At 40.4% G+C, this 25,534-nt stretch overlaps 1 protein-coding gene across 1 annotated transcript; it reads left to right on the top strand.

Moving 5' to 3' along the window:
- The first annotated feature begins 221 nt into the window (after positions 1 to 221).
- Positions 222 to 23,629, top strand: c16h21orf91 (chromosome 16 C21orf91 homolog). The gene is made up of 5 exons (XM_077546999.1): positions 222 to 377; positions 1,671 to 1,816; positions 18,566 to 19,072; positions 19,586 to 19,648; positions 22,187 to 23,629. Exons 2-5 carry the CDS (start codon positions 1,690 to 1,692, stop codon positions 22,366 to 22,368), a joined length of 879 nt encoding a protein of 292 aa, XP_077403125.1. The 5' UTR covers positions 222 to 377; positions 1,671 to 1,689; the 3' UTR covers positions 22,369 to 23,629.
- Positions 23,630 to 25,534: the final 1,905 nt, after the last annotated feature.

Raw genomic sequence — 25,534 nt, 5'->3', positions numbered from 1 at the left:
CATATGCTGCATTTGTGGGGGAGTATTAAAAGTAAATGTTACAAGGGACAAGTTACGTAAGTACTGAAAAATTTATGTACCTGTATGTTCATCATGTGGTTGTAATGATTTCTTTTTTAAATTACCGAGGTGCTAACGATTTTTGTGAAGAAACTGTTTGTTCTGTCACCCATGAGCTAAACTAGTGGTACATTCCGGTTTGAGGCAAGAGGTTTCTGCTAAGTGTTTTGGGATTTGCCGTGACGCGTGGTTGTTAACTGATGTTTGGGTTCGTTTCCGAGCGAAAGAGAAACGTAGTGCGGCCCGACAAAAAGAAAGCGACGACGAGTAAGAGGACAGTCTCTTTATGATAAAAGGGAGTTGGCGACACTCGCTGGGTAAGACATTTGTGCTCATCAACGCCGAATAACGGTCACGAATCATACAGATGTAACCACTCGGGGGGGATGCTAGTTTAGCTACTGTTACTAGCATAACTTATTGTTAGCTAGAATTAGTTTAAACGATATGGACACATACAGTGCATACATCGTATTGTTTTTACACCAACCAACATCTTGCGGTCCACGAGGACTCCGATCGGGTGTTAATAAGATAACCAACGTAATCGTTTGCTTGCTAATATAGACTACCAATCTGTGAACAATAATTGAAGTCTGTTACACCGAGGCTAAACTTTGTTTTTATTTTATTTTATATTTGGTACCAAAGTTACAAAGTTTAACACGGCCCACCGAGCATATAAATAAAGAGTTCTGTATCTGGTGCATTATTTTAGCCGCGTTTCCTAATTGGTTAATTAAAATGTATTTCCCCCTTCATCTATTGTTTTGTTATATTATTGTAAAGAAAAAAATAGCATTATCATTCAATACTTTTGTTTACATTTTTATACATATATATTACAGTTGAATGCATTTATTTTATTTACTAACTGGTTAATTCTAATTACATTTATTATTAATAATACAGTAATAATGAGTGAATTGTTTTACTAAATTGTTTACAAGAATGAATTATTTTATTGAATACACTGTTTGCCCGTAGCGTAGTATACATTTGCATTCTTTACCCTTAATAATTAACATTTTTGGTCTGGAATTTTCATTGTGACTAATCATTTATTGTGATTGTGAATACATTTATCTATGTGGGTTGAAGTGACGAAGGGACACAACTGCAACTTTTCTGGCTTTCAAGTGTCACAGTTTAGAGTTGCGTCATACCTGTGCAAGTGGGTTGGGGGGGGGGGAACTCAAATGGAATTGGATATCATCAGGAGAGAATCAGGTGTATCGGATATTTGCCATTGCGAGAGCAGCCTAACTGCTTAGTTGGACCAGTTATGCTGCGCAATGTTAGCTTGAAGCAAATAATACACCAATCTCAATTATGGTTAAAATAAGCTACTGTACATCAGCGCTGTGTCAAACATTAAACAAACTGCAATATCCAAATCAAGCCTCAGTCCCTCTTATATTTTCTTTGAAGTATATTTATGATTACAGTATCTACAACCAGTTTCTAAAAGCTCATTTTGACTGTATTGCACCCACAAAACTACAAAAAGATTCTCTCTTGACTGACAAAAAATGCAATGCACTTCAAACAGGGAAGATCTTTTAGGTTGTGCAAGCCTCTTGTATTGAGCCATGTGATCCATTTCACAGCTGTGTCGTCTGAAGCGCCATGGATGAAGAGGAGCAGTTTGTGAGCATTGATCTGAATGACGACAATATCTGCAGTGTCTGCAAACTGGAAACAGATACAGGGACCTTATCTTTCTGCCACGTCTGCTTTGAACTCAGCATTGAAGGTAGGATGACTTTTGTTTTTAAATCAGCTGGTCACATCATGGACTGATTGATACGCCTTAAGGGCCTCCCCATTGTAGACATACATTGACTGGAGACCTCATTTGGTGCACCGACGCTGTCTACTCTTGTAAGCTCTAATAAAAGACCATCTCTAAACATTGTTACGTATCCCAAACAACTGTTAAGCCCACCACAGAGGTGGCAAATCCAGATCCAGAAAGTAAAAACCCTGCCACAGTTTGGCTTTAGCCCCTGATGCTAGCTAGCTAGCTATGGAGCTAGCTAGCTAGCACCTGAAAGTAAAAATTCTACTAAATTTGGCTTTAACCCCTGATGCCACCTAGCTAGCTAGCTCTCTAGCAGGTAAATGAGCACCATGGGAGCTACTAGGGAGCTAGCAAGCTAGCACCTGGGGCTAAAGCCAAACTGTGGCAGGGTTTTTTCTTTCTGGACTTTGATTTGCCACCTCTGGTGGACGACTATCAGCCAATTATTTTGGTGTCATTTGAAATTTGAATTGCCAGTGACAACATTGCAATGTTGCATATTTACCAGACAATCAGAAATGCACATAAGCTTTCACCACACACACACAAAAAAATGTGGTGGCTGCCTGTGTCTTATATGTAACTGTGGCTGGAAAGCAAAGCGTGGAGAGTCACTGGACTCTTATCGATCATTTACAACAGCATCTCAATACATGCTGATTTACATTTACACGTATATCGTCATCTGCCTTTTTTTTTTTTTTTTTTTTAAATCTGACAGCCGATAAGTGATCCATTTAAGACTGAGTTAACTTCAGAGAACTATTTATTTAAATTTTCTGTTAACTTTATAAAATATGCTGACCCGGGAAACTCTCTGCACCTTTTGTTTTTGTTTGAAATTAGAACAAAGATAAGTGAATGTTTAACATTTCAGTCATTTTGAAATCATGGAAAAAATCATTTACTGTAGAAACCTACAGGGAGCTATTTACTTAACTCTCAGCTATTTTCACTAAAGCAACCCCCTTCGCTCCCGTTTTTTTGGGGACTGATTTTACAAGACCCACAGCATATTGTGTTCTTTTGCTATAAAAAACATGGAACCTACCAGAAGAATGATTAGAGTCTTTTCTTTCATCAGGAAAATACATATATTTCTATCTGTTTCTGTTTTGCAGCAATTAGCATGAGAATATAGCTAAGTTTCACCCCTGTTTAGAACTGTGGGGAAATCGGCTTGTTTGCAACATGGCCCTGGTTGATCTCCTATACTCTGCTGCCACCCGCTGGCCGTTTTTGTAATTTCTACCGGTACTTTAAGCGACCTCTTCAGTTCAGAGGCTGCGTCAAAGCCTTATGTGCCTGCATAAAAAAAACGTATAAATATGTTTTTGGGAGTGAAGGACAAAGTATTAAAAAACATAGTTTTTTGGGTTTGATTGAGTTAACAATGTCACAGGAAATTTGAGCTAATTTGTTGTTTCAAATTGGCAGCCCTCACAATGGTCTGTACCCAAAAAGTAGCTCTCTGCTCTATAGGTATAAAATTTCCTTGTCAACTTTGCAACCCCATTTAGTTATAAAGAATACCAAAGGACTAACAAGAAAAGTTTTTGCAATTAAAAAAATATTTACTGGGCTTTGCGCTGCTTCAAAATGACTCAATGTCAGAATTAACTGGTTAGTTAAAAGATTTGTTGGGTTCTCATCTGGTTTGCTTTGTCAAACCCCCCCCCCCCCCCCGCCTCAGCAATGTTGGCCCTGCATTGAAATAAGTGTCATGTCTTTCAAAGCTCGAAGCCTTCGCTACAAACACACTATTCACCCGTTTGATGTGCCACTCAAACTCAAGAGTGTGTTTGAAGTCTCCATATCTTAATTAATGACTAGTCTCCATATTTGAAGAAGTTAAAAAGTGCAATCAGAGGGGATTATACTCTCTTTTGGCTCTGATCGTCGGCATATCTCCCTTTTCTGTAGGGCTCACTACTCAAATATTATGATGAACGGCTCCCAGAATTCTACTGGATCATTCGTTTTATCAGCAGACTTACATGTGAAAGATTTATAGTTCCTTGTCAAGCGACAGGGAAGTCGAATGTTGTGGTTTAGATTTTTTTGCTCTTTCTGAGCCTTCTGTCTTCTAATAATATCACATCCAGTCATACACAGTTGATGTGATTTGACTAATATCCTTCTTGAATGTTGTACAGGGCTTCCCTTACACAGTGGGTGGGAGCTACACATAGTACCACGTGTGTATCAGGGTAATATAATTGAACTAATACCGAATTTCACATACAGGGTTTTTCCCTGTCTCAAATTGAGGCCGAGGTGGTACCATCCTGATCATGTGCCATGACAAAAAACAACTTGTTAGTTGAGTGTTTTTAGGTACTATCTTTAACTCTTTGACTGCCAGACGTTTTCAGAAAAGGGATGCCGTCAGTGCCAGCCGATTTAAGCATTTTGACTGATCTTTCAAGGTCCACAGAAAATGTTGTGTTTGGACTATGGAAACACACATACTACCAAATGAAAGATTGGACTCTCATCTTTCATCAGAAAAAAAAGTTTGTTTCTACGTTATTCCGTTTTTCAGTAATCAACAATAGAAAATGGTTAGTTTCACCGAAATGCTCTGTTTTGAAACAAAAAACGGAGAAAACAAGCTTTTTGTGAAACAATGTTATTTCATGCACTCTAGTGAATTGTACACTTCTTTTTGTCCATGAATGATGCCACAAACACCTAAATAGTGCTTTACTTCTGTAAAACGCTTTCACCAACAATGAAAAAGTGTTTTTTTGATTGCAAAATACGTTTATTTCCATTCAACAGTGTAACAATTTGAGAAAACAATTTCGCAAACTATTTACAAATGTGTGCAACTGTGGTACTATTTACAATTATGTGGATGTTTCAAATACAGTTTTTCTTTTTGTAACACTCCCCTGCGTGCAAGGAGACGGAGCAGGATTTGCACAACAGATTCGTTTCACTGCGATTGCCCCTTAGCGTGCAGACGCTACACTTTCTTGACAGACTTTTTTTCCGGGGAATAGCAAGTAGCAGACTGTACCCACTCCTCCGATGAATATGCATTGGACTCGGGCTACTCTTCATCGTCCGATTGAACGTCCGCCTGTGCAGAAGTGCTCGGTTGTGCTCCGCGTTTTCCGGTGTTAGCATCGCTAGCCGGTGAGGCTTTATGACGTGATCATAGCCGCCGCGTCAACGCTTCCAACTTCGGCGTCAACCTCGGAGCCACCATCATCATCATCGTCGTCATCACTGTGCTCTTTAGCATTGGTCGATGAGCTGCTTGCAACCGGTCGCCATTGTTCGCTTCCTCAGCTCCACCTCACGTCTTCTACTGCGGCGTCAACGCTTCCAACCTCGGAGTCACCATCATCATCATCGATGATGATCATCGTCGTCATCAATGTGCTCTTTAGCACTGGTCGATGCTTTTCGTCTTTGAAAAAAATGCTCAAGCGTGAGCTGCTTGCAACCGGTCGCCATTTTCGCTTCCCATCCCCAGCCATTGTCCCCTCTAGCTCTGCCTCACGTCTTCTACTGACGCCTACCCAATCTTGTCAAAAGAGAGTCATCGCTGCCATCTAGGGGCCAAAAATAGTCATTAGGCTAACTAGATCTGCTTGAAACTTTCACCACAGCTGGCCAAGGCTTTCCTCCACCCGTCCCCCCCCCCCCCAAAAAAAAAATGGAGAACGTCTTTTTACGTCCTTGGCGGCCCTCCGTAGGTTTTTACTAAACGTCATTTAACGTCCTTGGCAGTAAAAGAGTTAATATACTTCTCCTTCTCTTCTGCTGCTTTGAGAATGGCCGTCACCTCATGTATTTTTTAATGTGTCCAGCCTTTGATGGCTGTCTCAGTAGTGAGGCAGCAATTGCCTGCTGTGTTGGGGCACAGTGCTTTTGGCATAAATAACAGTCCACACCTTCCTCAGTATGCCTGAGCCAGGTAAATTGGTTTAGCCACTGCTTTTTGACAAGCTATGGAAAGAGGAATAAAAAAAAAAAAGTTTCAAACACATACATGTAGGGCTGGACAATTGAAATTTTATTGTGATTTTGATTTTGGCTTCTCTTGATCTTTAATTTTAAAATGTAATAATCAAAGAAAAACGATTAATGTGCAGAACAGCATGGTGAGTTTATAAGTTTCCTACGTTGTGAAAGTACCCTGAATGCACCATGTTGCTTGTAGCAAGCTTGTAGCGACTCAATGTGATTCTGCTGTCTTTAAAGCAGAACAAAGCAGCATTTGGCTTTCGATGATTATGGCGGCACCTTTGGACAAAAGTGGTATTGTTTCCCCTTCAATTTCCCTTGAAAGAACCACATTTCCCATGAGGCCAAGCGCATTTCATCATGAAATACGGACGTCCAAGGCGTCCGCAGTTGGACTGAATTACATTGTTTCCAGTGGCTTTTTTCTTTTTTCTTTATACAGCACTGTAACGTTTCTCAAGTATGTTAACAGCAGACGGTGGTTGTAATGTCTGGCTGTGGGTGGCACAAAATTAGCTGGAGGCGACCACCATACAATTTTGAACGCAGGAAAAACCCTGCATACATACTTGGTTACTCAGTTTTTTTGTTCTGCACAAAAAAAATCCACCTGTTTTGTCTTCTACTGGCCGTTGGACAAAATACAATGGACGAGTCATTAGACCACGGCTAAGGTGGTACTGCTGCATAGATTACACCTAAGGGTGTATTCAGACCAGAAAAGTCCTTTGTCCGCTTGTTTGGTACGGACCAAAAGCGGACATTATTTTTTTTCGTTTGGTGCGGTTCATATTCACACTGTGCTTTTTGCAAGTGGACTATATTGCGTAATCACGTCGACCGCGTGACGATCTGTGCTCCCTTTGGACAAAAATGACGAGGGCTGAACGCATACCCAAACACGGAAATAGAGGAAAACATGAAATTCCTCCGTGCTGCATTACTGCTCTGCGTATTTGTGGCGTTATTAGATTTAGATTAGGTTTCAGATCAAAAGATGAATATGAGACAAAGTTCAGAATTCCAGCTTTCATTTGACGGTATTTACATCTAGATGTGTGAAACAACTGAGGACAGACCACGTATTGTTTGAAACTGAGCTTGCAATCAAAGTATGATTTCAGCCCCCATCCTCTCCCCCCTCCCTGTTAACTTTGACGTTTGCATGAAATGTTGAGACTTGTTGAGGTCCTCGGTAGTGGCACGCACGGACGACGGATGCATCGCCCCAACAAGATCTAACAATAATAAGCTCCATGCCAACCTTTTTCTTTTAGCACTCTCCATGGAAGCAAAAAAAGGAATGTAGGTATGTTGAATGTTCAGGAAGTGTAGACTTTGTTGGAGTTCTAGGAAACTAGGTGTTTCCCAAGGAAACTGTTTTGGCCTATGTATCTGTTTTCTTTATAAATAACAGCATAAAAACAATTTACTTGAAAGCCTGTTCTTCAATCGGGAGGTCTTGCTGTGAGACGCATTGTTTTGTCCCATTGCATCATGTGAGCTGTTGTCAGTTACGTAGCCTGAAACATCAGCCCAACAGAGAACAACTGAGCTGCTGTGGTGTCAGAAAAGAATAACAAACAAAGCACATCAGGGCTAGTGGAACCCACATTGTGTGTAGTAGCTTGTTAAATGTAATAATCGGGCAATGTTGTTTAGAATTTGGGACATCATTTGTTCCAATGCAGAGAGTCAAGGTGTGGGTTAGCAGTTCTGTGGTGTAGAATACAGGAAAAAACAAAAACTGTCCATTTCCCCCTCACCGAGCAGGCACGCAGGTTCAGCTAAGCACAGCTGTGTTGTTTTATCTGATTACATAAATCCATTTTTGCTGACGCCTGCTAATGTTACCAGCTGCTTTTGTATTGTCAGAATGATGCATCTGATTCTCATTTGCTGCCCAACATTGGCTATTGTGACATATTCTTTTAAATAGCCCATTCATTGGCAGCGAACTCTTTACCCTGCAATTAATTCTGCTGCAAGATGCTGGTAGTTGTATATTTGGACTCTCAAATGCTCCAGAACATTCACTGGGGTTTTCTAGCACTTTTCAGAAATGTTTTTAGCAAATAAGGTACTTAAGTTACAATGTTCGAAGTGAGTTACCTAATATAACACTGATAATGATTTTCACACTCTTTGTTGATTTTCACTTTTTTAATTGGGACAGTTGCACCTGGTGAATGTGTTGCATTGCACATTCCACACACTAATGGGGTTTCCATCCAATTGTTTAGAATTTTTTAAGCAAATATACTGAAAATGCGCAAAACGGACATGCGACTTATGCCCGTTTCCATCTGTACCGCTTTTGTGAATATTGAGAGGGGACTCCGCCGCTGTAAGTGGCGGTATACACCATAGAGATGTGATAAGTATGTATTGCATTTTAATAAATCCCTCTCTCTCTGTCTCTCTGCCCCACCTTCCCTCCCTCGCTCCCTCCCTCCGGCATAACGTAGCGAGGCTCGAGGTGCTCAATTAAGCGTTTAAAGCCGACATTACTAACGGCTGACAGGGGTTGGTCATCTAACACAATAAATTCAGCGATCTTTTCAGTGATACTTGAAGCCCTTTTACCGTCCAGTGGGAGTTTCTCACGCTGTGAATTCCGACAGCGTTGACTGCCTAACGGAGCCGGAGAGTTGTTTAGTCGCCTCAGTGTTCTTCTCAAAATCCTCATGCTGTCGTTTGTGATACTTTTTCAAATGCTTAATGAGGTTCGTTGTATTACACTTCCCCCATTCTTTTCCACCACGGAGAACTTGTGCTTGATAAATGTTGCAACTCTGCTGTAGTGTCTTTTTCCGTTTTCAATGAAAAATACTCCCACAATGCCTACATTCTCTCCTCCTCCGTTAGCTAAAAGCTAATTCACGTGCATGCTTGTTTGATCACGTGGGCTCTGCATGCTCGATGCAGACGCTGCTGGATAGAAAAGCAGGAGCGGAGGATGGAATGGACTGCTTGTATATATGAGTGCAAATATCGGAAATTTTTGCACATGGACAGAAAAAATCCGATACTGTTTTTTTGGCTGATATCGGAGACCGATCCGATATCAGTATCAGATCGGGACACCCCTAGTTTCTTTGCTGTTTTCCATCTAAAATTGCATTAATATACACTTCTTTAATGAATTCCCAAAATATTTCGGTTTCGTCGTTCCCTCAACTTTACCTTACTTTATTGTCCGCCATTGCTTTGTGACGACAAATGTACGTGCAACGTAATATCCGGTCAAAACGTGCGACGTGTATACGGTCTTGTCAGCATTTATTGGCAAAAGCTGTTTCTATAATTGGCATTTTCCTATTTTCGATATGCCCCCTCCAAGCGTAAAAACTTTTTTTGCGAATTCTGAGCCCTTTTTCGAATTTCTAGCGTTTCCCTTCAGTGTTATTTTCGCATTTCTTGAAAATTCGAATAAAAATGGGTGGATGGAAACCCCACTAATGACTCACGAGCCAACCAGCTAACCTAATTGCAAACTATTATTCATATTCGTTTATTTTATTTTTTGCAAGGTGGGGTGTGTGTGCTTCTTTGGTTAATCCTTGCTTGCTTTTACAATACATTTTTGGGGTTAAAATATGTATATATATGTTTATATTTTGTCTTTCCCTATGCATTTATAATGGGGGCATCAATTATACGCAGATATTCACTAATTATGTGCTGGCCCGGTCCCTAGCGGCAGTTCACTGTAAAAAATGTCAGTTGCATTCTCAATTCATGGTAAAAACTGTATACAAGACTTATAAAAGTAGGACATTGCCATCTAGCTGATGCTCATGTGAGATCAATGTTGTTGTCTATTTAGGCCACACAACTGCTGACTACACACACTACCATGTGTTGCCATGCAGCTCTCTTTGACACCTTAGCACCAATGACCTCTGCCCCACATGTCTCCAAAAGTGGCTCTCAGCGCCTCTCAAGTGTGTCAATATGCGAGCGTCCTTGCAGAGTACTTCGTTTTTAAGTTCTAAACTAAAGTAGACAACTGCATGTTAAACACAGCAGCTAATGTAATTAATTATGGAAACATTATCGACCCCTGTGCCCCATATAGTCACAAACTCAAAGAGGACGCCAACAGACTGTATATTGTCATTTTTTTTAAAGAAAAAAAAAGTTACATCTTGGTGTACAAAAAAAGCTAAAACAACACAACGCTGGTTAACGTGTTGTTAGCCAGCCAAAGCTTGTTGCTAGCTAGCCGGTGTGGCGTAAGTACAGAGCTTGCCTCAATATTGTACCCCATAGTAACCGAAGAGCGGAAAGCAGGTAAGATGGGTGACTGTTCATAGACACACCTTTGGTGTGTTTTTTTTAAAATTTTATTTAAACAAGATTGCTTTGTTTTCATCATATTTATAGTAATTCACGTATCATTAGTATACTGAGTGCAAAGACTACACACAATAAGCAATGTGCCGTACAGTCTATTTAATCAAACTTTAGCCACGTAAGAATGCCCACAAATAACAAAATAGATAACTGTCATGTCTGGGTAGCTGGCTTTGGTTGAGGGCCCCGATTGGTTCTGAGTGGATGCCTGCCCTTCCGCAGGCTGACCAATCCGGGCCCTCAGCCACTTGTGCCTGGCCCCAGGTGTGACTAATCCCCTAATTAGTGTGGGTGCATTTAATTCCCGGGTGGTGATCAGTCCCTTGTGGGATCATTGCCATTGTCACGGTCACCCCCGGAGTTTGTGCTGTCATTTTGATTTTGAGTTTGTACAATAAAACATAACGGTCTAACCCGCACTCCTGCCGTGGTTCTCCTGCCTTCCTGCATTTTGGGTCCTCCACGCCACACATCGACAGTCACCACGCCGTTCCGTGGACGCATCGTGACAGAATGATCCCACCATAAACGGACCCAGCGGATCAAGAGGCAGGTACCGTTCCTGTTTTGGCGGTGCGCATGCAGCGCCCGCTTCCAGTTTCCAGCGGCGCGTGGGGAGCGCCCGTGGCCAGTTCTGGCGGCGCTCGTGCAGCGCTTGTTGCCGATGTTTCTGGCCGCGCTCGTGTAGCGTCTGTTGCCAGTGTTTCCGGCGGCGCTGATGGCAGCGCCCGTGCCGATGTTTCTGGCGGCGCTCGCGGAGCGCACGTTGCCAGTGTTTCCGGCGGCGCTGATGGCAGTGCCCTTGCCGATGTTTCTGGTGGCGCTCGCGGAGCGCACGTTGCCAGTGTTTCCGGCGGCGCTGGTTGAGCGCCCGTTGCCAGTTCTGGCGGCCCCCGTACAGCGCCCGCTTCCAGTTCCGGCGGCGTACGTCCTGCGCTGCAGCCCCTGGTATCATCGCTTGAGCCGCTGCAGCCCCTGGCATCATCGCCTGTGCCGCTGCAGCCCCTGGCATCATCTGCCTGTGCCGCTGCAGCCCCTGGCATCATCGCCTGTGCCGCTGCAGCCCCTGGCATCATTTGCCTGTGCCGCTGCAGCCCCTGGCATCATCGCCTGTGCCGCTGCAGCCCCTGGACTCTACGCCGGAGCCTTCATCCGGGTCCCACTACAGACGGTGACTTTGTTTAGGACGTCTGGGATCCGTCCCTTAAGGGGGGGGTACTGTCATGTCTGGGTAGAGCTGGCTTTGGTTGAGGGCCCCGATTGGTTCTGAGTGGATGCCTGCCCTTCCGCAGGCTGACCAATCCGGGCCCTCAGCCACTTGTGCCTGGCCCCAGGTGTGACTAGTCCCCTAATTAGTGTGGGTGCATTTAATTCCCGGGTGGTGATCAGTCCCTTGTGGGATCATTGCCATTGTCACGGTCACCCCCGGAGTTTGTGCTGTCATTTGAATTTTGAGTTTGTACAATAAAACATAACGGTCTAACCCGCACTCCTGCCGTGGTTCTCCTGCCTTCCTGCATTTTGGGTCCTCCACGCCACACATCGACAGTCACCACGCCGTTCCGTGGACGCATCGTGACAATAACATTATGAACATCCTAATCAATGAATGCCTTAATGGTGGCCTTAAATAATCAAAGCCAGTTGTGTTTAATCAACTCTCTCGTCTAGACATTTGATAGTGAAGGCATTATTTGATTACTTTATTAAGTGTAATCTTTTGCGTGTTCAAATAAATCAGAATTGAGATCTCATGAAAAAGTTTCCCTTGCAAGGAGTTTATTAAGAGCTCTTAAGACACAGGAAAAAAGCTTACATTCGAAAGGTGATGTTAAGCTTCCAGTGTGTCGAATATGGAAACACACAGTCGCTTTATACTAGTACAAAAGATTCTCCCCCCCTTAGACTTGACAAAGAATTTGTGTTCTTAATAAGTAGAAATGATGATACTGATACGATTATCTCAGCTCCCCACCAGCCTCGGAGAAATGATGTAGACAGGCTTTGACCTTGGACCTTCAGTTTTTACGACCAAATGACTAATGACATGAGAACTTGACAACTTTTAAAACATACACATTCTTATCTCAAGAGCTGGCAGGGAGTGAGAGGTTCCAATATATTTCACAAAATCATTATCACAGTGTTATTCATTTAACTACACATTGTTATATGGCATCTATATACCTATAAGTAAATTCAAAAACAGTAAAAATATAAATGGAAAATGTTAAATGTCAACAATAGCCAATCCAATAATTACTGTACGAGAGGACTTGAGTAGTTGTGTAACTAAAGTTGACACTTCACGAGTATTCTACAATTTTCGTTCCCTTGCCTTTCAGCGTCGCCATGAGCACAAAAGCAGATCTCTGTTGTGTACACATTTTACACAACAAATGTTTCTTGCTTAAAATAGTTATAAAGAATTGCAAAGTTATACCTTTACCACTTGGCTTGCACCAGTAGCAACTGAGGGGTTACTCTTCCTTGTTGAATTAAATAGCGGAGAGAACAAATTATGTCAGTAACTTCATTTGTTTAACAAGCAGATGTACGATGGGTCAGTGGCATTTGTGCTTAACAATGTGCATTCCCCTCCACTGAATAGTCTGTGTGCACGACTGTAAAAGACAAGTACTGCTAAGCTGCTTAGTAGAAGTGAGGTCTTTGGATGTTGTGGTGCTGCCTCAGTTGTGGGCAGATATTTTTTTCTCTCCTCCCATTTAGAAAGCAATTGCTCGTCGACAGTATGTGTTATACTTAGATTGTTTGAAATAGTGACGGCTGTCAGGAAAACACAATTTGAAAGTCAGAAAACCTATTTACACACTCATGACTTGGTAATCTTCTGTGTCACTTTTCCATGAGACTAATCCATTCGTTATAAAGGTCTGACCTGGATGTGAGTCAGACTGTTAAATATGCAAAGCTAAAAATAGATAACTATGAACTTGTGTGTAATGGACCAAAACCTCTACTGAGCCGTAGAGATAGACCGATATGGTTTGTTTCAGGACCGATACCGATTATTAGTAGTCAAAGACGCCGATAACCGATATTTGGAGCCGATATTCATTTTCACTAAGAGGGAAAACATTAGCATCAAAATTTGGGGGAAAAAACAAACTCTAGCTCTTAATTTTTGGGGGGGAATTTTAAAGCATATGTTTATTGAGCGACTTTTAGGGTTCGTAGAATATTGGAGTTATAAATAAATAAATGAACAAACAAGACAGCTACAGTGGAACTGGAGTCAAACTGTACTGCTTTGAGAAAATCTCACTTAAAAAATCTCTCTCAGATTTTGTTTGCATTGAGATTGTGCTCTCTGTTATGGCTGCAATCTAAAGGCTGCGCCTGCTAATCTCATACACCATAAGCAGCTTTACCACAGGGATTCTGTGATGGGTCAACCTGACAGTTTTACCTCTACTGGTGAATATTTATTTGCATTTACACTGGCAGTTCAGTGGTTAAGTACTGTTTTGATAGCTGTCATAATGCAGGAAACACATATACAGTACTGATACAAATTTTTTAACATTGTTGAGTGTACACAGTCAACACAAACCAGTTTCTCCTCTATTTGTGTCTGGGAACCGTGCAAGCTTCAGATCATTTCTTAATCGGCTATCGGTCCTTTTAATGTTACAATCGCGGCGTCCGTGGCTCAACCTTACACGTAAAGATTTGCAATCATAAATATTCAACATCTTTAAAATTGTCCATCGTGACCTTTTTTTAGAGCCAATCTGCGAAAACGTCCCGGCTACAATAATGATTAGAATAATTTTAGTAATTTGATGACAAAAACAGTCCAAGCAAAAAGTTATTGCAGTGGTGCTGACCTAGTTAAGATGAGTGCATAAAAAGCAGAGAATGTAAAAAAAACAACAAAATTTCACACTTAAAAAAAGAAGATCAATTGCAATGTTTACTCTGACACAATATAGCTTAAACATTGTTACTGTGATTAATTAGCATTGCCTTCCACTGATACTTAGTATGCATTGTAATTCTCCCACGCGTGGTTAAGGATTGACACAGCCGCAAGTGCACCTTCAATCGTTTTAGTGAAGAACGGTTAATCATTTAAGAGGCAGTTGGTAACGTGAGCTCACAACGGCCATTCCTGCAGTCTCAAACCCCGCCTTTTAAAGCCACACACAATCAACCTCCAACCTTTACTGTCAAAAGAGCCATTTTAGGCCAAATAAATAACAGAAATTCTGTCCAGAGCCGCAAAACCTTTGAACATTGTGATAAACAAAACAGGATGGACATATTATGGTTTTTGTTCTGCCCCTCTTCTTCCCTTTTTGGACAGTTTGGCAATTTTGTGGACATTTTAGGTAATTTTTGGGGATTTATTCTTTTGTTTTTAGCCATTTTATAGGTCAGGGCTCGAGACTGCGACCATTTCACCCACAAATGCGGCTAACTGTACAGTCTGTGCTGGGGAAAAATTAATCCAGTCGCACGGCGCGACTTCATGTTTAAATGAGTGGTGCAACGGCCGTGATCCGTATGCATCAAACGGTTCGGGACTCAGGTCGTACGTACGTAGTCCGCGGAACCCACTGCGGAGGCCAACTTCAAAATAAAAGCCTTCCAAGTAATACATTGATGTCGATGCAATTGTCTGGAAGGCTTCGCAGCTCGTGGACTGCCGACTTCAAACATCAACAGGACGCCACCTAGACATTCTATTTAATTGCCAATTAAGGACGCTAAGAAAGGTAATCAGTCTGTTAATTAGTCTGTCATTGTATGATACGACACAAGTCTTTGTTTGCAATTTTGTTGTAGTCGGTTTGTAGTCGCTAACCGGAGCTACATTGACAGCGTTCAGCGAGCCAAACTGCAGCTGCATTCAAATACTGTCGGACGTTTCAAACTCCGACAGAAAAAAGTCAAATCAATGCATTAACCGTTAATAATTGCTCATATCTAAACAATGTAGACTTTCTATCATTCTATAAAAGCTGGCATACATTAAGAAGAATGATGAGTGTGAAATCAGTGGGTTTTTATTTTATTTTATTTTTTTACTTAATTACAATGGTTTAAGTGGTCACCTGTGGGGTGTGACCAAATGGAAAAAGTTGGTAGCACTAGTGCTACCAGTGCAAAAGTTAGTGTAGAGCCCTGTAGGTACTTTTTAGACGTTTTCTTTTCTGACTTTTTTTGTTTTTTAATTCGGACTTTTTTGACAATTTTGTGTACTTTATATCAGTGTTTTTCAACCACTGTGCCGCGGCACACTAGTGTTCCATGAGATATAGTCAGGTGTGCCATGGGAAATTATCCAATTTCACTTAATTGGTCTAAAAACATTTTTTAGAAACAAATTAATTATTATCTGCCAATAACGTGTTGTTGTCGGCTGTGAGAGCAGTGTGGCGGAAGAGTGGCAGTAATCATAAATCTTCGCCTGTAGGTGGCAGCACGTCGCTAGTTGTTGATTGCCCTCTACTTTGAAACAAGGATTAGTGATGCATGGATGGCGGCAGGTGCCTAGCAAAACAAAACGGTGACAGTGATGCAAAAGTTTTTGAAAAGGAAAAATGCTAACTCCGAACCGGACCCTGGACAGAATTCGGACCCAGATGAAGGCCCTTGTATGAGTGGTGGTCAAAAGACAGCAAAGACGGCGAGCTCGACCAAGGCCTCTAGCGCGCGACAGTACAACGAAAGCTATCTTTCACTTGGATTTACCTTTACCGGGGATGAGACGAAACCGATACCGTTGTGCCTGGTGTGTGGTGAAAGGCTATCAAACAGTGCTATGGTGCCAAGTAAGCTTAAACGCCATCTCCAAACAAAACACCCTTCTCTCCAAAACAAGGATGTGGGCTATTTTGTTCGTCTGCGTGAACACATGGAGAAACAGACAACTTTTATGAGGAAAACCACAAAGGTAAACGAGAAAGCCCTGAAAGCTAGCTACCACGTCGCTGAACTGGTTGCTAAGTCAAAAAAATCCCACACTGTGGCAGAGACATTGATACTGCCAGCCTGCAAAGCTATTGTGAATGAGATGCTCGGACCTGAAGCGGCTAAGGAAATAGCCAAAGTTCCTCTCTCAGATAACACAATTTCCAGACGTATTGATGACATGTCTGCAGACATTGAAAGTGTGGTTTTGGAAAAGATCCGGATCAGTGAGAAATTTGCATTGCAACTGGATGAGTCTACTGATATTAGTGGACATGCTCAACTATTGGCCAATGTGCGTTTTGTGGATGGAGACGCGATCAGAGAAAACTTCCTTTTTTGCAAGGTATTGCCAGAAAAAACGTCAGGAGAGGAAATTTTTCGCGTCACATCAGAATACCTTGAAAAAGGAAGACTTAAGTGGGAAGACTGCACAAGTGTCTGCACTGATGGAGCTGCGGCCATGGTCGGGCGCATCAAAGGCTTTGTAAGCCGAGTGAAGCAGAGGAACCCAGATGTGATTGTTACGCACTGTTTTTTACACCGCGAGGCCCTCGTAGCCAAGACTTTACCAGCCGACCTAGTTCCTGTGTTGGATGATGCTGTGCGCATGGTGAACTTTGTTAAGTCACGACCTGTGAAAAGTCGCATATTTGCAGTTTTGTGTGAAGAAATGGGAGCGACGCATAAAGCGTTGCTTTTTCATACGGAGGTTCGATGGTTGTCGCGCGGCAAGGTGCTCGCCAGGGTGTACGAACTGCGAGAGGAACTTAAATTGTTTCTGACAAATGAGAAGTCCGATTACGCAAAGCTGCTTGCAAGTGATGAGTGGTGTGCAAAGCTGGCATACCTGGCAGATATTTTTCATCATCTGAATGATCTGAACACACGAATGCAAGGTCGAAATGAAAACTTCCTTACAAGTAAAGATAAAATAAATGGATTTCGTTCAAAGTTGCACCTCTGGCAACAATATGTGGAACGTGGCAACCTCGACATGTTCCCCCTTACCAAGAAACTGCAAGATTTTAACACTGCTGCATCGTGTGAGATAATAGTTAAACATTTGAAAATGCTTGAGGAAAAGATGTCATTTTATTTCTCTTCAACCTCAACTGAAAGCCTTGACTGGGTCAGGCACCCATACAGTTCAGTATCAGTTGGAAAGGACATGACTTTACAGGAGCATGAGCAACTAACTGAACTGAGACAAAATCGTGGTTTAAAGCTAAGCTTTGCTGATCTGCCTTTGGACAGTTTTTGGTTGGCTACTGCCAAGGAATACCCCATTCTGGCAAACAAAGCTATTTTGACATTGCTCCCATTTTCCACGACATATCTGTGCGAGGTGAGCTTTTCAAGTCTGACTGCCATAAAAACAAAGAACAGAGAGAGACTGAGAGCTGTTGAGGAAGAGCTTCGTGTGTGCCTCTCGTCGATTCCTGCCAGAATATCTTCTCTGTGTTCATCCAAACAGGCCCAGGTTTCACACTGAGTGAGTAAACATAAAAAAGATGACAAAACACTTTTTTCTTTTTGTTTATTTGATTCATATTGAGGTAACTTTGACAAGAATGGCTTTATATTGTTAATATAGGCAACAGAGTTTTAATTTTTAACATTGTCAGCTGGTGGTGTGCCTTGAGATTTTTTCGAAGAAAATAGTGTTCCTTGGCCCAAAAAAGGTTGAAAAACACTGCTTTATATGATAATTTTCAGGATTTCTTCTTTTGTTTTTGGACATTTTATCGTTACTTTTTAAATGTTTTCTTTTCTGACTTTTTTTTTTTAAATAATGAATTGTCTACCTTTTTTGGCCAATTCCAAAGACATTTTATGGTAAATTTATTTTTTCATGTGGTAAATGTCTAATCTCTTTGGACATTTTATGGTCACTTTTTGGACATTTTCGGGTATTTTTATAAACTTTTTCTGACAACTTACAAATTTGGTCTCTGATATATATATTTAGAATATTTATTTAATCATTTGTTTACCTAAATCAAATTCATTCAAAGAATATTTTATCAAAAAATGTTTGAAAGATGAATAATGAAATAACAATATAATAATGAATATAAATAATCTAAAATATAATACAATATATATAATGTAATATATCAAAAAAGCAAAAAATACCTAAATGTAATTGTAAAAAATAAATACATAAATAGAAATCTACACATGTTTTTAGAGATCCACGAGAAGCCACAGGAAAGGGACTAAAGAGCCACAGGTTGCAGACCCCTGGTGTAGAATGTGAGGAAAATAATACCTGTACCTCACATGTATGTTTTATATCGGTAATTATTGTTTACAAGTGCAAAGTGCATTTCTTTTATGCAATTACTTGAATAAACTAGGCGATAATTGAGCCTCTGCCTATCAACCTATTAAGTTGTATTGTTAATGTGTTTACAGGTGTTTCTGCTGCCACCCTTTTGCATTCAAAGTCTCTACGCGGCCACAGAGACTGCTTTGAGAAATGTCACCTCATCGCCAACCAGAAGCTGTCACACTCCAAGGTCTCACGAAGTGCCTACGAGGGCATGAAACAAGCCCTCAGTCAAAAACTGAATCGGATCGTCCAGTACGCCCAAAACAAAGACAATGTCCCTTCCAACGGCCTCAACAGACGCGGATCCAGGCTTCTCTGTTACACCCAGCAGGGCGACCGCAAACTGCTGCCTCAGTCGGAAGCCCAGGTGCCCCGCTACGCCCCCCGCTGGGAACCAGCGGAAGCTACGCGGCTGCCCGACTACACCATGGGGATGTTGGATTGCCGCACAGCCCAGGAATTGAGGAGGCTGCAGAACTCGCAAGGGGACGTATGGTCCAGTGGCGGCAGGAAAGCTCTTCATATGCGGAGTTCACCGTCAGGGGGAGTGCGGACGGAGCGCAAACATCAGGGTCACAGCAGAGATGAATGTGAGCCAATGTGTGAAGCTGGCACAAAGTTTCACTTTCATGACTGTCAGGTTCTGTCAACCTAGAACATTTAATAAACAATAGACAAGGAAGGAATCAAGAGACTTAGATTCTTTTGACTCGCGAGGAGAACAGACAGACCTGTGCTCAGTTACATCTCAGACCTGCTCTGAGGCACACTCCTGAGCCCTTTTTATTTTTTTACAGGGCGATCCAACAGCAAAATGTTCCAGTCCTTATCTTGTGATAAGCTGCAAGAGCATTAGTTATGCCTTGCAATATTATACGAGTAAATATGGGATAACTTGAGAACATTTATTCTAACAATTACTTGAGCTAAATGTGTAAAGACAAACCAGCACACCGCTGAAACTGCGTTTTGAAATGTATCAAGTTACAAATTAACATACTGTGATTCCAAAGTGGTCACATTTTTAGTGGGTACAGAATTTTAGCATGATTCGCTACATACACATTACGTTGTGGTCATCATTCTGTTTATTTTTCTTCTAGTGACTAAAATGTGTATGGATGAGCTGCATCACTTGAACACCGAACTTCTCATGAAGATTCAAAGTAAGTGGCGTGAATGAGCTAATGCTATTTCTTTAATTTGACGTCTTGAAGAAATGCCTCCAGTTAGAGTTGCATTCAGTCAGGAGTGCTGCAGCACTTTGGCAGCATTCCAAATGGAGGCGGCAAAGTAGGATTCTACATTGTGCAGAAAGGAAACATTGTCATTCTGCAAATCCAATTGTCATTTATTGGAGATGGGCATTTTTGCTCGAAGATTGCAGACACTTTTGTAAAGGTTGAAAAATGGGATTCCATGAAGTCAATGTACCATGCAAAGAACAGCTGTCTACCTTCACGGTGCATGTCGTATCACCCTTTCCTTAATTACCATAATTTCTCGAACATAATACGCACTCTGGCATAGTAAATAAAAAAATCTAAATCGCCTTTCAAAAGCTGATTTTACTTTGTACTCGTTAGCCATGCTAAAAAAAATCTAACTACTATCTGCATAGTAATTTGATGCATTGGAATTTCTCATCTTCAGACATTTTTATTGTGCAAAGCGAAGCTCTCTTACCTTGCTAACAATTTGGGCTGTCATCACTGGAGCGCACTGATATGAATACCGGTAGTGATTCTTGTGTAGATACCACATGCCCCTTTTGAGCTGCGTGCTTAGGCTGACGCTTAAGTAGGAGGTATAAGTCATTGGTGAGAAATTAGCAAGTTAGGACTTAATTTTCAATGTCCGTCCATTTCTTTAAATCGAAATGTCTACCTGGCCAATTTGGCCGACACAAATGCACATTGGTCACTAGCTGCTACATGGCTAACTCTTAGGGCTTGACGATTAACTGAAATGTTAGCGCGATTTCGATTTTAGCTTCTCTTGATCATTAACTCATTCACTACCAGCCCAGTAAAAAAATTTGTCTTTGACGTTTAAAGCCGTCTATGGCAGTGAATGTGTTAAACTGTAAGGATCGAAGACAAATAATTAATGTGCAGAACGCTGCGCTGCGTTAACAAGTTCACTACATTGTGAAAGGACCCCGAATGCAGCACGTAGTTTATAGCTAGCCCCGAGCGATTAAGTGCGATTCTGCCATCCCTAAGCGTCCTTTAAGCTGTTTAATGACACTCCAGTTGTAGTTAACTATAAAACTAAACACACGATAAGGAGAATTCCATACGGTGTGTATTTAAATACAAAACATGCTTAGTTTCGAACACAACGTAAGCCTAGCGCTAATACTAAAGCAAGTGAACGGAGAATCACATTCAAATGCTAACATGAAGTTAGCATCAACTTTGGGCGTAATAAGTCCTTTAAATAATTAATATTCACACAAATGCTGTAGAAACGCATACCCACAGATAAGATAACACTACTCAAAGGCACAAATTCTTCCAAATTTGTGTAAAACGAGTTATTTTAATAGAATTCAATCGCAAGTTTATTTTGTTCTCATTGTAAGCGTGTACACCATGGATACATGGCACCACACTGCCCCTAAGAGGCCAAAATATATCCAAGGACTTTTTTTTGTGGTAATACCAAAACACATTTTCACATGACATAGCACAAAATAAAATCCCTGAGGTCTTAGGTTAGCCCACTAAGTCCCCAGACTTGTGAAAATAACATAAGATAAAATAAATATTATGGAGGGTAAAGTTTGAAAGTGAAGAATAAAAATGGCAGAGGCTTGAATACAGTATCATATATTTACAAGGTTATGTTAGATATATACAGTATAAAAAGAATAGTATTCAAGAATAAATTGTTCAATGTGAAGGGATGAATGGGCGTAAGGCTATGATCATAGTTTTGAGTAGTAAAAAATATTTTAAAATCAATGAATAATGATTTTATTAATTGTGATCTCAATCTAAATAATCCTGATTATTTTTCCCATAATCGTCCAGCCCTTTCATATTTAGTATTCTATCATATATGAATACGAAGAATTAAATCGAGTGTTGTAAAAAAATGCCTTGGCCAAATTTAGATAGAAGGTGTCCGCCCAACTAGGATAATATGCAAATAAACCAATTAACTCATTCACTCCTAGCCATTTTTACTGAAGCAACCCTCTTCGCCGTTTTACTGGATTTAGACTGATTTTCCCAGGGCCCACAGAATATTGTTCTATTACTATGAAAAACATGGAACCTACCAAAAGAAAGATTTGTCTCTTCTTTCATCAGGAAAAAAAGAGCATATTTCTGTCTGTTTCCGTTTCGCAGCAATTAGCATTAGAATATAGCTAAGTTTCATCATTATTCACAAATCTGTTAAAAACTGTGGGTAAATGAGCTTTTTTCGCAACACGGCCCTCGTTGATCTCTTATACTCTGCTGCCACCTGCTAGCCATTTTTCTGGTAATAACTACCATTGCTTTAAGTGACCTCTTCAAATCAGAGGCTGCATCAAAGCCGTCTGTATGCTCAAACATTTTTAAAAAAAAAAAACAAAAAAAAAAAACTCCAACTTTGTCCTTCACTCCCAAAGACAGTCAAGCACTAAGTATTAAAAAAACGTATTTATATGTTTTTGGGTTTGACTGAGTTCAGCATGTGTCCTTCCGCAGAGGTCTTCGAGGAATTAACCGCGGCCGTACAGGAGAAAGACTCGCTGGCGTCGGAGCTGCACGTGCGTCACGTCGCCATCGAGCAGCTCTTCAAGAACTGTGCCAAGCTGCCCTGGCTGCACATTAGCAGAGCTGGGGTCAAGACCGGCAGCACCAACAGTGTCGGAGGCCCCGTGGAGTGATGGCGTATGTCACATGGGACTCTTTTTTTTAAATTTTATTTTACTTTTTTAGAAGTGTTTGCTGCAATATTGCGTGATGCTGTGGCGATAGCACTGAGCTCAGTATTAAGGGCTTGCTTGGCGACAAATTTAGTCAAAGTCCAAACTTCTCTTGAGTCACTGTATTTCATTTTAGTTTGTTGCATTTTATGCAAATATATTTGACACTTTTATTGTTTGTGATCATCACACTCAGTATTTTAAAACCTGGCTTGCTTGAATTTATTAGTTCGGTTGTGCTTCTGGCAACAATAGCATCAATTTCAAAGTCGTTTATGGAAGCTTCACACTGCTTTAGTTATTCTCTGGTATACAACTTTTCCATACAGTAGAATCAGAATAAAATAGTGAACACGGAAGGTTACACAATTATATCACAAGGGACCTTACATATTGCAATAAGATGATATTAATCTAATTCTGAAAAGAGCACAGGCACATAGAAAACACAACCAAAGGGTACCGCCCCCCCCCCCCCAAAAAAAAAGCGTCATTAGTTTCTTCAAGCTCCCTCTGAAAAAAAAAAATGCTGTATGGAGATGCATGAGGAAATGTTAATTGTGGAACCAAAGTCGGTTCAAATTCTGTGCTTCACATATGAACTGCAAGCACTATTAACAGATGTTTGTGCTTTGATGTTTATAATCAATTCCACAGAGTATATTACGTTTTATCAATTTGGACTTTGTTCTCAAGGACAATTTAATGCTTTCCATTTTTGTCCATGAGAGTTTTTATGGATGTGGGATAGTCTTTTATATTCATGTAATACTTGATGCAATGTTTTGGTTGGTTTATGAAAATAAGAAGTCTATGCAAGAGAGGCAGATCATTGAGAAGCCTTATACAATACAACTATTTGTCTTAGAGTGCCGAGGGTCTCTTGGCTGCAGGATCAGATTCATGATTAGAAAGATTTGAAAGTTATCGTCGTGTATCACTTTCATTCTCTCTTTGTAAGAGAGTCCGTTACTTTGACCCTTTTTGGGGTTTAGCTCCATTTTAAACGTACCGTATATATTTTTTAGAAAGTTCCAGGAGTGAGATTTTTTTTTGAAATGCAGACGGTATGTCTAAACTTGTGGGGTTTTAATGTTTTGAATATGGATGCTGTGTATTTTTGTACCTTGTGGGAAAATGACTGTGCTCATCTATGCCTTTGTTCATCCACTGGAGACTCAAGTATGCCTGATACTTTTATCACATTTAGACTTTTTTTTTGGGGGGGGGGGGGGGGGGGGGGGCATGTGTGTTGTGTGAGCATTTACCTTTTATTTATTTTTTATTTTGTGTGTGTGTGTCTAGTTTGTGATTTTTCGTTTTCAATAAAATGACTTTTTTCTACCATGGTTGTTCTAAATGTTACATTATTGTATTGGCAAAATGAGATTTAGTTGATGCATGTGGTAACATTAGGGTGTGTTTTGTACGGGTCATCAAATTTTGTTTTGTTTTTAATTACATCTAGTCATCAAAAATGTTGTCCCACTTTGCCCATATCTTAATCCAAAACTGATGATTTACTTTATTGAAATTTGAATTTGATAAAAATGTTTGGTTGACAAGGAGCATATCTAAGACGAATGTGAACTTTTTTTTCAGACTGATTCCAGGTTTTGTAATGCTCTCTCAAATTTACTCCCCTGTTACACAAACATATATTCAGAAATAGGCAGATAAAAAGCGCTTAGTTGTTAAATTTTACTTTTAATGGATGTGCAGGCACACCAGAGAAATACATTAGTGTACAGTACTGAAACGTCAGTTTTTCATTATAAGTATTGCCAGCATTTAGTTCAACATAACATTTCAGTTTTTTTGTTTTGCTTTGCTTTGCTTATCACTATTCACTTCTGATTTCAGATTATATTGTGGTTAAAATATATACTTCAAATTCAGGAGCAATTGTGCATACAGAATAATATAAGAAGGTCATTATGCATTAATATGATATTTCGCAGTCATAATGGCCGTCTGTGTGAAGCCATAACCACGATGCGCTACATTAGAAGACCATCATTAAATAAGAAAAATAATTGCAGAAAGCAACCAGTGAAGTGGACCTAATGTGGAGGTCACCTCCATTTAAAACAATAGGGCGGAGATTCAGTCCAAGCCAACTAAACGTTATCTTACGTTTAATATTATTATTTACTTTACAAGGAGTTATTTACGTGCTGTAATATTCACTTGACCTCTGCGAGGCGAGCCCCAACACTGGCATCGATGTCAAAAACTTTGAAGTGGGTTAACGAAGAGCAAGTGTGCATGCTGCCATCTAGTGGACAAATGACACAATTACAGCTATCTTAAAACGATCCAATAACCCTGCTGCACATTTTCATATCAAACACTAGATGGCCCTTTAACAGCCATCATTTTCAAACAACCTTTTTATGGGTTATTTAGCTCCGTAGTAGACTTTGGGCAGGGGAATCATCATATTCATATCCTTCTATTTTCCATATCGCTTGTCCTCAGTGGGGTAGCAGGTGGTCGCCAGCCAATCACTGGACACATATAAACAAACAAGCATTTGTGCATTATGCATATTTGATATAAATATTATTGATTGAGATTGTCTGACAACCAGTTAATGTGTACACCAATGCCAGGTGGGAGATTCCAGCCCATATGCGAACCTTAATGAGGGCAATCATTATAGGAAAAGGATGTATGCATATTACAGCATTCATTTATATACATCACACAGAATCTCATAAAAGCATTTTATTACATTTCTTACGTGTATAGCTTGTTTCACTGTAAATTCAATTAAAAAACAACTTGATAAACAGTCTCTAAATTAAAAAAAATAACTCAATAAACAGCTCTAAACTGGGGGCAACAAAAGTTTAATTTTATATAATAATAATAATAATAATAATAATAAAAATAATAATATTTATGACCTTAAAATAGAACAATCAATTAACTTCCCTCAAGTGTTAAAGTAGAATAAATGCATGTAAAACCAGTGTACAGTCAGTGTTTGGATTCACATTAATATAAGATAATAAATATAATAAACATACCGGCACTTTTTTCATTCTCCCATTGTGTACTTAGAAATGACTCAATTCCACAGATTACTTCCTGTTGTGATAAACTCCGGAAAAATGAACAG

This window comes from Vanacampus margaritifer, chromosome 16, assembly GCF_051991255.1.
Source record: "Vanacampus margaritifer isolate UIUO_Vmar chromosome 16, RoL_Vmar_1.0, whole genome shotgun sequence".
In the NCBI taxonomy this organism is placed as follows: Eukaryota; Metazoa; Chordata; class Actinopteri; order Syngnathiformes; family Syngnathidae; genus Vanacampus; species Vanacampus margaritifer.
This window is presented reverse-complemented; position numbering and strand designations above follow the sequence as displayed.